Source organism: Haliaeetus leucocephalus, unplaced genomic scaffold, assembly GCF_000737465.1.
Source record: "Haliaeetus leucocephalus isolate CR32 unplaced genomic scaffold, Haliaeetus_leucocephalus-4.0 Scaffold555, whole genome shotgun sequence".
NCBI lineage: Eukaryota > Metazoa > Chordata > Aves > Accipitriformes > Accipitridae > Haliaeetus > Haliaeetus leucocephalus.
Genome location: NW_010972991.1, coordinates 9,410,182 through 9,426,568, shown reverse-complemented (window position 1 = coordinate 9,426,568; position 16,387 = coordinate 9,410,182). Strand labels below are relative to the sequence as shown.

At 39.7% G+C, this 16,387-nt stretch overlaps 1 protein-coding gene across 1 annotated transcript in view; it reads right to left on the bottom strand.

Moving 5' to 3' along the window:
* The window catches only part of SAMD12 (sterile alpha motif domain containing 12), a 169,749-nt gene that overhangs the window by 138,762 nt on the left and 14,600 nt on the right, over positions 1 to 16,387 (bottom strand). The window contains exon 3 of the mRNA XM_010577125.1: positions 12,692 to 12,867. Coding sequence (XP_010575427.1) covers positions 12,692 to 12,867 — 176 coding nt within the window. The remainder of the gene's footprint in view (positions 1 to 12,691; positions 12,868 to 16,387) is intronic.

Here is a 16,387-nt window from a genome sequence, read left to right as displayed (position 1 = left end):
TTTCTGTTTTTACTTTTTCCTCAATTCTAAGATTTATAAATACAGTGGGATATTCAGACTAATCCTAGAAATTATTCTTCCTTAGCACTATATATCATCCTCTGCAGTCAAATTCCCTTTTGCTGCAGATATTCTACTACTTTGCCTGATCTCCACCATCCACGTACTATCCCTGCAGCCTATGCTTTCCTCAGCTTTTTCTTTTGATCCTTTGAGCTCAATCATATATCCCAGGCTATGAGATGGATAATTTCACTGCTCCCCATTCTATTGTTCATATAATTATAGCACTGGACGCAGAGGGCTGCTACATTTCTCTGAACAAAAAATGTTTGCATCTCCTATTTCACTGTAAAATCACCCAGTTCTCATCTCTTACGCATTAGGACAAACTGAAGCATTTGGTAAAGCTGGTGAAGTGGTGTAAAATCAAAACACATCTGGTTATTAAGGTTACTACTCTTTTAAATTGGTATCTCCTGTTCCTCCTCCTAATCTGTTTCAGTCTCCCCCTAGCTCTATTTAGACTGCACTTCCACAGACTTTTCTCTCAGCAGCAAAAGCAGCAAAGCAATACTCTCCCCAACTACTGCCAGCATGGCAAAGTGATTAAAATAAGCCAAATTAACAAGGAAACACTGCCAAAGGGGACAGTTCTCACTGGTTGCTCTTGACCAACTAGTACAGAGTACTCTATCACTAATAAAAGCCAGAGTGAGATAATTCAGGTGGATGATAAATTGATCATCAACTCACTGAAGTCAAAGAACTAAGCAGTCAACTCAATAAAATGAGAGAAAGTAGGGATTGGAGACTGAAACGTGCTGCAGGAAATACACCACTAAATGGGGTGCTCTACCATCAGCTCTGCTCAGCCAGGACACACGTGCACTTCCACTCCATCCTGCCCCCTCTCCAACCTGGTAGAAGTCTTCGTAAGATCCTGAAGGGAAACAGGTTTGTCAAAACAAAACAAAACAAAAAGGGAGGGGTGGGGGTGGGGCAACCCACAAACCCAGAACAAAAATCTAACCATGGGAGAGGGGTATGGAAAGAAGAAGATGATGAACGTGCAGAAAAGTGTTAAATAAGAATTTCATCAACAATGACATAGTTTTATTCGCCATCATTGTGCCATGTATAGAGGAGCTAATTTAATTTTCAGGTTCAGTTATCTGTTCAGTTTATTTTGTGTTTTTAGAATCACTTGCAATTTACATAAAATATTTTAGAGCACAACAATAGGATGCACTCTTGTGTGGTTCCTCCCCCCCCCAAACGTCAGGCATGTTCACGCAACCTGACTACACTCTACAGTATTCTTTTTGGAATTCAAAAGCAAAGACAAACTTCCTTTCCTATTGTTGTTCTTTTGGGCTTTTATCAGCATTTTTGTGTCCTTTGGAACCTGGAAACCAGGGCAGGGGAGAAAAAGTCAACGGGGCAGCGAGGGGGGAAGGTGTTACACTTTTTTCCTCCCAGCAAACAGCAGAAGGGGCAATATGTACTAATGGACACATACCACTAATTGAACTTCATTTGAATTTGAGAGTTTAATCAACATGCCGAACACTTACCTGATCTGAACGTTTCATTTGGCACTGTTCTTTATTTTTTTTCCTCCCCTTCAAAAATACTGTTTAAAAATAAAACCCTTCCAATACTAAATTATTTCAACAGACAGTAAGGGAACATGAAACAGCAGCTATGGAAAACAAAGCTGATAATTATTCAGGCAAAAAAACCTTTTCCGAAATAATCTGCTACCAGTTACAGTGGACAATTAACTATAGTTTGCAAGCCATAAAGTAGCCTTCCCTACAGAAAAAGAAAACAGTAGTGACATTTTAATAAGCATGAACCTTAACAAGCACTTCAGATTCTTCTTCTACAGTCAACAATAAAGGCTTCAGGAAAGCTCAGTACATGGAATAACACTCTCAGTTTTCCTCATCAACTTCACAAATCACCACCTAATGCTGAAATGTTGACAATTAAGCTATTTGTTCTTTAGGACAAACCTGAAAAAAAGCAAAAATTCTGAGTCACCAAAACTGAATTAAGTTCGAGACAGTCTTATATCTGAAGGAGAACATACAATTGTGATAGTCTTTATCTCCAGAAAAAGTTTTTCTATTTAATCAACAAGAATATTGATTATTTAAAAATACATCTTCAAACCTATACACAAGCTTTATTTTGATAAAAGACTGCATTATCAGCATAGGCATGCTGAAGTTCAGTCACATCTACCTTTTCATAATGAAAACACATTCAACAAAATCTTTTGCAATCTAAAGTGTACTGCTAAGATTGAAAGCAATCAGCCTTGAATGAAAGATGAATTAATAGCAGTTCTGAAACCATTAGATACAGACTCTATTGTCATGCTTTTGTTTAAAGCAAGAAAAAAAAAGGCAAAAAAAGTAGAGGGTGTCTAGGTCAGCAAAGTCATCACTAGTTGATGGATGCACTTACAGACATTAGAGACAAAAGGAAAATAGGCAGAACATAATACCCACTTATGAGATTCTCTATGTTAAGGATAGAAAAAAGGCCTGAAGATACGCAGTAACTCTACCTTGTTCAGAGTTGAAGGTTTTCTATTTTTAGATATGCATGTCAAGGATGCATTTAACCCTAGAAGTGCAGTTTGATGCATCATCACAATATTCACTCTTAAATATTGGTAAAATTAGAAACATTCATTCTACCGAGTACATCTTCTGAGAACAGCCCCTACCAGTAACAACTACGATCTCTGGGTGAGGAACTAGGAGGTAAGGGAGATGGAAGAATTGATGCTCCAGACCATGTTAATGACTGCTAGCAGTTGTGTGGTGACCTCTAGGTAGGCAGGAAATAAAATGTTTATTTTGTAAGAAATGGCCAATTTATCAGCTTCCTACAACCCAAAACGGTGGCCTTGCTCCCTCTCCCCAACAGCCCAGGCTGCACACTCTAGCTGCTTCTACTGTTGCAGCTCTTGAGGTTGCAAGGAGAAGGGTCGCATCTGTGAGCTGCTGTGGGACATAAGATGGGCACGGCTGTCCCCTGAAACCTATGTTGAGCTTCTCCCGCTGCACACTCACAGTCAGGCTGGTGGGACACCCTAAGCAGATTCTGCTGATTATTCAATCTGAATCAGGTGGGCTTTAGTAGCACTGCACCATGGGGACCAGGATCAGCATCTCCCATTTCAGGCAACAGTTTGAGAAGCAAGATTAAATACTACATCAGTCTTAACTGGTTGGAGCTAACTCTTTGACTCTAGTGAACTCTTTGCTCTCTGTAGGGGGGAGGGGTAGATGAAAAGATACAGGCTCTAGGGTTAACAAGATCAGTTTGGCAGGTGAAGCGAAGACTGAACTGGTGGGCAGAAGACGGCTATGTGTCTGTCTGTAGGGTCTCACAGGGCTGGCAGACCAGGGCTGACAGCTGGTATACTTAGGAGAACAGGAAAACATCACAAGTTTGCATGAACAGAATGAGACACAGTTCAAAAGCTAAAATAAGTAAATAGCCTAAGAACAGAAGGTAATCTCTTTTCTCTTCTTAAACTGTGGATTCGTTGAAGGAATTGGATTCACATTCCCTAATCTCTTAAAGGGAAATTACTTGCGATGTTTGATGCCACTATCGCCAACAGCATTTGTCTCTTCCAAGTGCCGAAGGCCTCAGTTCCACATTAATATTGACACCTCCCAAATTCAAAGAAACATCCTGTTGTACTGCTTTCTCCCACCCTCTGCTCTCCCATTGCAAACTTACAACACTCTTTTTAGTTTAAGAGTCTGTCATACTTGGATATCATTTTTAGTTTTGAACTAACCCTGCAAATGCCCAGAGTGGTTAATGACAATATAAAAGTACCCCATCAACATAACTAGAAGCACAGAAATACTAGAAGTAGGAACTTAAAGCCACCCCAGGCTGAATCACTATTAAGTTTCACTTAATGGCATCACAGCCAAGGAAAGCCCACGCTACTTAAAAATCAGTTGGTCAAACAAATTAAGGATGGTAAGGGAAGAATTGTCTCCCATTAAACACAACATTCTCCTTACCTTCTGCTTGCCCCACTGATAATACACAGCATCACAGAAAATGCCTTCTTTAACATTTGAGAGTTGTTTCCCTGCTCCCTGCAGTGGCACATCAGCTACACAGTAATCTGCAGCTGACTGTGGAAAAGAGATAAAACAAACACTTCTGACTGAAGTCCACATCCAGAAATAGCTAAAAAGAACTAGTATTTGCAAAGTGCAAAATGAAAGCATACTGAAAAGCCTCCTTGATTTCAGAGGTCATTCTTGTTGGCATTTTTGCTGCGCCTAAAGACCCCAAATGAGACAAGATATCCCTCACAACCAAACACCACACTCTAGTCCACATCCACCAAACACTTGGAATCAAAACCAGAGGCATGACACAGACAAAGCACCAGTGGAAGCCTTCACCACTACGCACCACGGAAAACAGCTGGAGAATCTGTCCCACAGAGAGGAACGGGAACAGGGGGCAAACGTGCTGCTGCATTTGTTATTCTCAGGCAGCCTGACCAAGACAGTATTCTCCAGTTTTCAGGGACACATTGCAGAGCTTTTGGACAATCAATTTTACACACATACACATGCAAAAGACAAAATTTTGGTAGGAAATTTATTCAAAATCTCAGTTTTCTACTGAAAGAACAGTTTTAACTGGTCCTAATTATCATCATTCTTCCACAGCTGGAAAAACTGAGCCACAGAGCAAGATCTTCACTTCTAGTGAAGAGCAACAGGCATCTGAAATCCAAGACCAATTAAAGGGGAAAAATGAAACACACACACACACACTCCAATCATATCCTTTTAATCCAAAAGACAGACTTTTTTTCAGATTAAGCAGTATTTGCTTGCCAGATCATCTTGAACACACATGGCATTAGTCTAGCCTAAGTGTTCAAAGTATGATTTTCGAGGTAAATGCAGCTTCTGAAATACAGTCTCTTAACACAAGGTTTCACCTCCATCAGACATTAATAATGATTTCAATGTCAAACGCAGAGGCTGGTTAGCTAGTAAAGCAGAGGACAGAACTGAGTTTGAGATCCGAATACCTAAACTCAAGCGTCAATGCAGTCCCCAAATGATAGACAGATTCAGCTGAGCAGTGCTCACTTCTGATGGAGTCTGATCCCTCTCCACACTCCTCTGAGCATGCTGACTAGATCTCCACCAAATGTAATAGGAGTTTAGACATCTAGCTTACACATAGACGCTTAATTTAAGTTGCCCTCATCAGCAAGCTCAGTTCCACCCATGGTAACTAAGGGGAAGACAGACTGCACTCTGCCCCAGGCCACCTTTTTCCAGACTCTCCTAATGAAATCCCTTCCCTCCTTAGCGCACCTCTGCACTGAGGGGAAAGCTTGACAGGTTGATAACACAAGAAACACCCTTCAGACATTATCAAGGCTATTACAGTTCCACAACCCTTTTGTGATTGTGACACACTCCCAGTGCTCAGCAATTATGATATTTTTCAAAATGGAAAAGAAACAAGTTCCCACTTGTAGAGAGAAAGGTGGACTACAGCAACCGCAAATCAGTTTTGTCAGAAGTGTCCAGCAAACACATGTGACAGATTAATGAAATTATTGTTATAACTCAGATGAGATGCACTATTTGCAGAACATGCAGTGCCAGCAGTGGAGCATTAAACTGCTTTCCCATTTTAAATGCTAAATTGGTTCTATAATACATTTTGTAATCCCTCTAATCACAATGCTATTATTTTCTTTACTGGGCGATTCTATACTTTTCCTTCCCTATCAAGGCAGCTGTGTCATTAAAATACTGCTTTATTTTTGAAGCAATCTCTACGAAGCCCTTAAAGTAGCTTCAAAGTGAAAGCAGAGGGTTTGGATAGCTTTGTGGAGCAGCTTCACGAGGCAAGCAGCAGAACTGGCACCGTAAGTACATTATGCATCCACACACTGTATGGAATTGCTTTTTCCTCTAAAAGCCACTTCATCTTTTTATCCGTATTTCTTTTTCCCTGAATAGAAGTTCTCCTTTTAAATAACGCGTCTGTGTCTACGTGCATCTATAGCATTAGACATCCCACTTATTTCTAGAGTACTACCATGGCTTTTTACTGCTTATGCTTGCTAATACATACTGCAATTGCTGCTCCTTTTCACGCTAGCGTAATGGGAAAGAACACAAATTTCACATTGATAGCTTTCACAGGACAACAGGAGCCAGATCAGACTACATTTCCCTCCTTATGCTCCCTCAGCTGCCTCTTTGTAACCATCTGCTCTCGCCTGCCCTATACGAGGACTGCATTTGCTCCCTGCAGCAGAAACCGCCACTTTGCTGTGCATTTGTGCAGCCCCTAACACACCGCAGGGTCACAGACTGCACCGTTTCCCACAGGCCAACACCTTGCTGTCCTTCACACGCATGCACTGTGTGCATGGAACCACTGCGAACATTTTCGCAGTTGACGTTTTGGTGAAAATCCAACTGTAAAAAGCCTGACAAACAGAAATTTCTCTTGCTATTATCACCTGATGGACTGAAGTCATAGATAGAGCATGCTTGTACAGATGAATTTCATACAGGATACCTTTAAATTGTTTGGAAGGTCAATCAATAGTGATCTTTGCGAGTAAACTCTATCTGTTCTACTTATACCCATCTAAAGAACTAAATATTAGTCTGAGCTAATTATTTTGACTTCTTATGGGGAGAAAGAAGAGAAGCAGTAGGAAAATAATCCCACCTTGTGATGGAGGATGAAGGAGAAGGAAATTAACAATGGTCCTTTGCAGGTGCCTTTCTTTTCCCCTCACTGTCCTGGGCAGAGCACAACAAACTAACTCAGGCAAGATCTCCCGCTAACATGTGGCCGCTGTCAGTCAGGGCAGATGATATTTTGGAATGCCCAGGCATGCAGTCATGGCAAACAGGATGAACAGGAGAAGCCACATCTTTTATGCCAAATGTAGAAACCTCGCTGCAAAAATGCGGGCCTTCATATTACACTATATATAACAAGAATGGATGATATAGCAATGGGGAAAAACATGCTACAGCAAGAATACACTTGGATTCTGAATCAGGCATTTGTCCTCCTATGATAAGCTGGCTTCCAAGACCCCAACAGCGGAAGATGTTTCTTGTTTTCCTGGCTCATGACAATGTAAATTCGGAACCAAGCAGCTATATTCTGCACTCCAGGTAGGGTTACTCCAGCACTTCATTCACACCGGCAAAACCCCAGAGTGATAAACAAAACGTCAGCTGCAGCTGCTTGAAATGTACAGGGTCACCCAGCACTCCTGTTTCACCACTCAGTCTAGAACATTTGTTCACCACATGGTTCTGAAACTTCAGACTTCAGCCAGAGGTCACAATCATGAATGACAGGCTGAGAGAGGAAAAGATACATACACATCAAACATTTCAGCCCCCAATTTAGACACCTGAAAGGAAGAAAACATACATATTTCTAACTACGCAACACATAAAAGAAGTCTACTGAAAACAAAGACAGAAGCAAGCATACTAATTATTGTGCATTACTAATAATCACAGAATGAGATATTAGAAAGGCACATTGCCCTGAAGTGTAATTATTTCAGCTATCTGATATTAACATTTACCAAATATTTTTAAATCCACTTCAGAAATACTGTACACTCAGATTCCATACCTATTTTTGGTAGTTATAAAAAAGACCCAATGCAGTGAGTGATGTTTTGTCACTACTGCGGTCAAAGAGTGGGGAGAGAAAAAAAAGATTTAAAAAAAAAAAAAAAAAAAAATCACACTCACACTGTATCTACCGGCTTTCATTGTAGTGATCTGATGCGGACATTGGCAATTTGTTAACAACGACTCCACAAAAATCAACTAAGGAAAGCAAACTTTCTGTCCGTAAAGTAACAGTTCAGTTCAGTACATCCAGGGGCTGCACCTCCACTGGGATACACGTGGAGGTCTGCAATTCAAACACCCTCCCACTCTGCCACACAATTTTAAAGCAAAACCTGGAGGAGTGGAACAGCCCAGCTGGGGTTCTGCTGAACCTTCACTTCAACAGGCAAAACATTTGTTAACCTCAGCCAGTCCAGTCTGGGTTCTTGTTCACATATCCTGCGGCCACCAGAAGTTTCACAAGCGGGGGATAATTGGAAGACAAAGCAAATGCTAAAACCTCATTGCCCCAGTTCAGTGGCCATTGGTGTTTCTCAACCAATTGCAAAAAAAAAAAAAAAAAAAGCAGGGAGGGGAGGGCATAAAATGGTCTTAGCATACCAAGCAGCTATGCTGATGAATGCTTATGTTCCATCATACTCAGTGCCAGGACCACTGCTTGGCAAATACTGTCTTTCTCATCCAATCCATTTTATAAGCTTGACCAAAAAGGATAAACACTGTGAAGCAGAAGCCACTGATTAAAAAATCTGAAGAATTCTTCTAGAAAATTACTTTTTCTAGTCTCTCGTTAGAGAACAGTAGCAGGACTTTTTTTTTTTTTTTTTTTTTTAAATAACTGACAAAACACTTTTACATTTCTAAAAAGAATTCTATGACACCCCTATTATTCAGAAGCCTCACTCTTTTGTGCTTGGTCATTTCATCACGCACTTGACACACACACACCCCAAATACTTCCCCAGCAGAGCAGAACTCCCCTGGAAGCCAGAGCAGCTGCTTCCAACCCCAGTTAGTCCTCAACTGGGCCCAGTAAGCTGAGATAAATTCTCATCCTCTTGTGACTGAGTTCAGTCAGTCCTTCAGTGTTGTTCAATGTCATTTTGAAAAAAAGTGGGTTCTTTAAGACAGCAAAAGAAACCAAAAGAATTAATGAGCTACACTCCAATAAAAAGTATAGTCTACTGGTCTCTGTATAGCACTTATCAACAGAAGGCAAGATAAAAAAGCTTCTCACTTACATTACCAGTTTCTTTTCATAGTTTTCATGAACATTTTAAAGGACTGTTAATTTGTCTCCAAGTCAGATAAAAAACCTGCCATTGCTAACACAAGATAAAAGGTCTAACTAGTGGTTGCCATTAAAAAGCCTTTATTATTTGCTACTGCTGCTACCACATAATGGGACAAAGTGTGTCACCAGATATGCACACCTTACTTCGGAATCAAAATTCCCTGAATAAATAATCTTCTTCTAATAAGTGACAGACCAAATTTGGGTCTCACACTCAACAATGAACAGGGCTTTATGACTGCAACATGTGGGAAGCCTTGATAAAAGTTAATATTTCCGTAAGAGATGATTTTCTGAATCTTGTTAAGAAAGTCACCTTCTGCTAAAGCCTATACTCAGGGAAGTACAGGACCTCAAAAGTATAGTAAAACTTTTAATTTTTTTTAACAGAACTCTAGTCTGTAATTCCAAATGTCCTCACTGATTGTGTTTATCTAGAGATAACTATGATATTAAAACCAAACAGACCAGACATAAGAGCCAGAAGTAGCATTTTAATTAGAAAATATAAGAATTCCAGAAAACACACACAACAGAGGTTAGATGAGGTGTTGGTTAAAGAAATAATATATATAAAAAAAATTCTATTAAAAACTACCCTTGCTCTCTCCAGTTAAGTTTTTTGCTCTGTAAAAGTGTCCACTCAACTGCCTGCATTTTTTTATATCCCATGAATACTGAAAAATCAATTACTGACCAAGAAAGTGTGTGTATTGATATACATAAATACACACTTTAAAATAAATATATAAAACAAAAAAGGTAAGTATTTTTACACTTTATATAATTTTCTTAATTTGTATTATATCCTGTACATTATCAGAGTCTCACTGGATTATGCATATCAGATTAGATATGAATAATATTGGCCTTTTCTGGACTTGCTCACATTTGTAACAAGGTGGTTCCTTAAGGTACCAGCTGAGGGAGACTAAGATCATTGTTCCATTTTCCGTTAGAATTCTACCTCAGTCAGCCTATAAAAATTAGATTCCATACTAATGAGGAACTTCGAAATGAGTGATCCTTCACTCATGCTACACTTTCTGCTGCATCCCAAATATAGAAACAAGCACCTGTACTTCCCTATTTGGATTACAGATTTAAAGTTCCTTTTTATGCAGCTCCTATCTGTAGCCCATAAGTTACTACTGTTCTGCAAGTCCATAGCTGAGGATGGAAAAAGGAGGACACACATCATTAGAGATTTTGTTTGTTTCTTTGGACAGCAAAACCTTAAAGCAGCCAGGGGTTTAAAGTGCTAGAATTGGTTCCAATGAAAACAAATTAGAAAGCTGCAAGCAGAGAAGATGATCTATAAGGCATCTTAAAATGCATTCAATACATTGCATTGCTTTGTGCAATGTAAGTCTCACTAGAGGTATGTGTTAATATTATTTGAATACATAGGATTGCAAAGAAACCTTTTTAAAAACAACTGAGCAATGAGGAAATGTAAAACAAATGGATCTGCCCACAATGTTTTATTTACAATATTTTCCTCTATTCCCGCTCATCTTTCCACTGTACAGATATGATTGCATGGGTGAAGTTTCATAATGACAGCTTAATTCAACTCTTAAAGCCACACAAGTTACAAACCCAACTCTATATTCACATTTCAAAGGATAAAGCAACACGACTTTTAAATTTAAGGCAGTGCAAGCCAGAAAAGACAGGCCACCTCAGGCTATAACATATGAATCCAGATGAAAAACATCACTGAGTTAATACAACACATAAAAAACAAAGTTACTAACAAGGTAGCAATACATTCAGAAAAACAGTCCACTTCATTAGCTTGATGCTATTACGCCAAGCTTATTCCATCAACCAAAATGTTTAGTTTTGTTTGGTGGTTTTGTTTGTTTTTAAATCTGAAGCATGCCCAAGCTTCTAAATAAAGCTCCTGCAGTCAGATGTAGGAAACCAACAGTTGATTTCACTACTTTGAGAGCACTACGCTTCCCCTCCTCCCCAGCTAACTCCAGCAGGGACAGCCTTTGGAAACGGTTTTCTATTCATCAATCCAACAAGTACAGCTCAGACAGTGGAAAGAGGCTCCATTACATTAAATCACTGATATATTTCATCCTGATTTTCCACTAGGATGAGTATTTTGCAAGCAAATACAAGGTTGATCTGCCTGTGTTCCATGTCAACTACACATGAGCCCATTCTCAACTGGAAGCCCCATTGCGTCATTTAGCTTCTTCACATCCAAGCTTGTAAGATGTCCTCTGAGCTTAGCATACCTCCTTAGCTTTCAATACAGGGCAGATTTTCATCTGGTCATGTTGAAACACAGGCAGAGTTAGCTTGCCTTTGTCTGAAAAAAGCTGGGTAAATGCATTATTAGCTGAGCTTTGTCTCAAAGGCCATCCAAAATGTGGTGGTCTTGTTACCAAATGGATGATTCAGAGCAACAAGTACAAACCTGTTCTCCAAGGGTTCAAGAGAAATCAGCAACGTGCTTAATAATTGGCCACAAAACAGAGTGCAGGTAGCAGTGATTTTGATCACTGCCAACTTGTACTGGATCTAATTCAATTACTTAAGACAGAATGAAATAAGTTTAAATTGTACTCATTTAAAACTAGTTATTTTAGGTAAAAATCAGAACGGAGAATTCATACCAAGCCTTTATTGTCAAGGCTACTGCTCAAAACGTTTAATGCTATTTTATTCTAAAAGTGAAATACATCACAACTGTAGGCATATTATTTGTTAGATTTATTGTACTGATGACAGTAGGAAATACTCTTCTTTCAGTCATTGAATTAATTGTTACTGCGTTTTATGGACCTTTAAAAAAAAAAAAAAAACCGGGACACTCATTTTATTTGCTCTATTAACTCCCAAAGTGTCAGATTCAGTAAAAACTCAATTTTCCAATCTGCAGAACTCACCCCCAAAACCCTGGATTTAGGCCTTTAAAGATCAAAAAGACTGATAACGCTTTTAAAGAATCTCTCCCATTTTTTTTAAACATTCTCTTATTTTTCATTCTAGTAAAAACCTATCTAATATGAGAAATTATTGTCCTATACCCAAAGTGTATGGAGCACACACATTCACGTGCACTTGGTAATCACGTCTGCTGCACGCAAACAAGAAACAACAGCTTATGAATGAGAAGAGACACTTCATTTGTCTTTAGGAATTCACCTCAGAAGTATATTTATTCAATGACATACCAGACACGGAAGAACTGACCTGGTATTTTACCTAAAATTAGTTAACAGTTTATTAAACTCAGTCACCCTGTATAAAAATCCATATATTCCTGTAGGCATAGAACCTTTCTCTTTGTTTACCTGTTCCAGGAAAAAATAAACAAGCAAACAAAAAAAGACTCAAGGAAAATGTATCTACTCCCATTCTGGTTGTTACCCAAGTCATTTGGAAAAAAAGTCTCCACAGTGCCTGAAAAAGAGAGATTCCATTATTTTAATTATCTTCATCTAGAGAAAAATAAAGTAGTGTGATGTCTAAGTTGTGTGTGGGCTAAAAATCCACGACAGTACCTTGCTTCTCTAACACCCACTTCCTTAGACTGTTACTTTTGCACCTTTGTATGTCTTTAACAGGATGATAAGTGCTTTTTAAGCAGTAGCCAGGACTTCAAGAAGCCTGGATTTTTAAGACTCACCAAAATAAATAAGAACCCAGTCCTACCTACCTTAGATATTTCTGGTTCCACTTGTCTCTTGGGTGTCTCTTTTGACTCAGGCCCTTTTGGAGTACTAGTGCTCTTAACAGAGGGTGATTCAACTCCTTCACCTTCAAGTTGCAGATTAATACCTTCTGTGGGGACAGGGTGATCAATACCATTTGGATTCAGATTGCAATGGATAGCTGGGAAAAAAATATGAGAAAGAAAAAACACTGCTTAGGAAAGAAGAACCCAATATTACAAACATTTATCAGAAAGTACTAAGAAGTGCCACGTGGTAACCAGAGCTATGTCACATCACGGCAAAAGAACTGTCTGTATCTTGACATGGATTCAGGGTGAGATATTTGAGAAAGAAAATGAGAGGCAATGCAGCACTGTATAAGGCTATTTAGTGTAGGCTACTGTACTGAACTGTGCTCTACTGGATTCACTACAGCATCCAAGACCCTCAACTTACAGCTCTTACTTAGGGTAGGACAATATATCCCATGTTTTCATCATGCAGCCATACCTTTTTTTCTTTTCTAGGCAAGCAAGTTAAAGTTTTTCTATTACATTTTCAATTACTACAACATTCTAGGTCCTAAACAACGTGGGATAAGTAAGCAGCGCACAGCAAGTCAGTCTCTGCACAGAGTAATGACTTACCAAGCTGATTATCTCTCCTCCAGCACTTTGTACCACTGCAAAATACCACCTACACCATCCTAACAAGCAAAAGGGACGTACTCTCTAGGAGCATATAACGAGGTATGGACTAATGACAGTGGAATAAGGAAAGCAGCCAGAGAAAAAAATAAAACAAATGCAAACCATACCACAGAAATGCACATTTAGACCTATGGCAGTAGTTTAATCACTTTCACACATTTCCAGCACTCACATAGAGAGTAGCCTTAACAACCTTCTTGGCACGTGTAGCAATTTTCAAATGTGTGAGGATCCTGAGGCAACTTCCTTTTCATGTGACTATCCAATTTTTGCATTCATGTTCCTGGGTAACTGCACTACTTTTAGTGCTACTTGTAATTAACAGTCCCAACTTCCCCTGTACGCAAAAGAACTTTGCTCAGATACTGTGGTGCAATGTTTGACAGACCTGAATAGAAATCCAAAACACAAGGTAAAGCCAAAATAAAAGCTGCCATTTTACTCTTGCTTGGCTTAGAAGCAAAGGACGGGGAACGGGCAAAGGAATCAGAACTGCCAGTTTCTACCAGCTACGGATCAACCCTTGAAAGCCTCTCAGAGGAAATGGGCTCAAGCTGCCAGAGAAGGCAAAGGGTTCTTCTACAGCACCTTTTGAAAATCCAACCACCTTAAATCCCAGAGTCTTAGTTGAAAACTTTGAGCCTCAATTACAGCAATTCCTTGGTACAGAATTAAAGCAGAGGCCAAAAAGTTGGCCTTTTCTCCTTGAGATTTTTTTTAAAACGTCCAAATATTTGTAAAATATAAGACATCTATCCAAGCACTACAATATCTACTTCTGTAAGCTAGGGATGGAAACATCTCCTATCTTCAAGTCAAAGGAACATTATGAAGGATAATTCATTAACAACACTGAGTGATGGAAAGCAGTAAAGAATTGCAACATGTGTTATCACAAATTGCAGCCATTTTGTGTAGAAGAATAGAAAAATATGTCACTGGCCCACAGAAAACTAGTAAGTGAAACTAAAAATGGGAAGTGAAATTTCAGTCTCACTGTGAGTAGCTGTAGGGGATTAGTCCTAGACTTCTTTTACAAGTATGTAAGAGAGACAGACATCCCTCTCCAAATAGTCAATTCTTTAGCAGATGGCATGAGAGGAAGAGGAGGAGGAATCACTAGACTACATCATGTCCAGAGCTAAGCCCTGCATGGACCTCCTTCTGGGGAAGGAAACAGAAGAGGTGAACAATGCAGAGCTTCTGGAGGTGAGGCAGGGTTTCCACTGGCCACCACAGTAGAAGGACTTCCAGCTAAAAATCCTTTCTTTCTCAAAAGGGATCCTCTCTCTGCTTAGGCCTTGCATACTGTTGTGGTTTTGCTCTAAAAGCACTGAAAACCGTCTGAGAAGATTTTGGGGAACTCCTGGGTTTCCCCTTCAAGCACCAATTTCTCAAAAACAAGAGCATTTTTTATTTTAATAGGGAAAAAAGCACATAAGGAAAAGGGGTCTGCAGCAGTCTGTTGAGGCTGTTCTTATCTGTCATCTTTCTGTCTCACTTTAGTAGCACAGGCATGTGCAATTTCTTCGTGATACCTAGAGAGCTGCTACAGAGCCTCATTTCCCAAACCAACTCTAAGGAGCTTTCCCCTAAGTCTAGCTGCAGCTCTTCTTGCAAGTCTCTTTCTTCCCTGGTTCAAGTCAATTCTGTAGGTTGGTTGAAGGCAATGCAAAACCAAATCCCATTGTTCTGGCACTGCCTCTCACTGGTGAGGCAGGAAAAAAGAGAACTGTCTTCAAGTCACTCCTTTCCTCCTACTGGTTTTCCCAGCTACACCACTGAGTCAATCCAAAACATAAATACTTAAACGTTAATAATGTCAGCACAGGCATTTCCTAGCTTTCGAGCTCTTTATTTCTACGTGCACTCCATACCTACCCCTTCCTGGATTTTCCTTTTGTCATAGCTAGAAGGGAGTCTTTGGGGCTTTTAACCTCCCATGGGAGGTTTCAAACAGATATGATTTTGTAGTTTATATTTACATGAGTGTGTCTTTAAGACACCAAAAATTTCTCTCTCCTAGATCATATCTACCTATCATTATCTATCTCCTCTAGATCATATTTACCTACCTGAAAGAAACAATTACTAATGACTACTTCGCTTATCCTCCAGACCACAGAAAAGATGGATGTGATCCACCAAGACAGACTTTTTCAAAGCCCAGTGAGAATGGAAACTGTTCTGTTAGTAGCCAAACTAATTCCCTTCTTCACAAAAAAAATGGAGATATCCTAACCAACCTGTAAAAGTACTCCCAGCACACCCTGCTCCAGCAAGAGCTGGAAATTAGCGGTGAAAGACACTTGGTATGGAATGCAGTCTATAAAAATCCCTCCAACTGTCTTCTTCAAGGATCTTGCCTAGGTGAATAGGAAGACATAGGTGCATACACCTTTGAAATGCCAACACACTTCAGCAGCATCCAGAAACAGGCAGGTTTTGGCTGTCAGCCCCCTTCTAGTGCTCGTTATGAGAGAAATCACAATGCACAGTGGGACTTAACACTGCCTGGAAGAACATTGCCAGCAGCAAGCTTCCTGTGGATTGCAACTCCTCCCTTCCCAGTGCCCCCAAACAATACAGATTGTATTAGGAGGGAGGAGGGTGGTAAGGGATGGACAAGGAAAGCCTTCTGGGTTACAGCATTGATTTACCATGCATTACAGGGAGCAAATGATCCAGATTTCTGGTAACATGGTAGCATAAGCATCACCTGGATGGCTTAAAAGAGAAATAAATCACATGGCAAGATGCTGCTTGACTCTTAGCCCATCATTCTTTCAAGAGTAATCAATGTTAGTGCTGTTTCAGCAATGCTTTATATTGGGCTCCTTCAGGATACAAAAGAGAAAAAAATGGAGAGGCTGCTAACGATTACATACATGCCCATTACCTTTTTATTGAAAAGAGGTGACTGCTTAAAAGAAACACAGGCTGCCTCAGGGAAGACTTTTCCAAAGCTGCTGATAGTTGGGGGGGGGG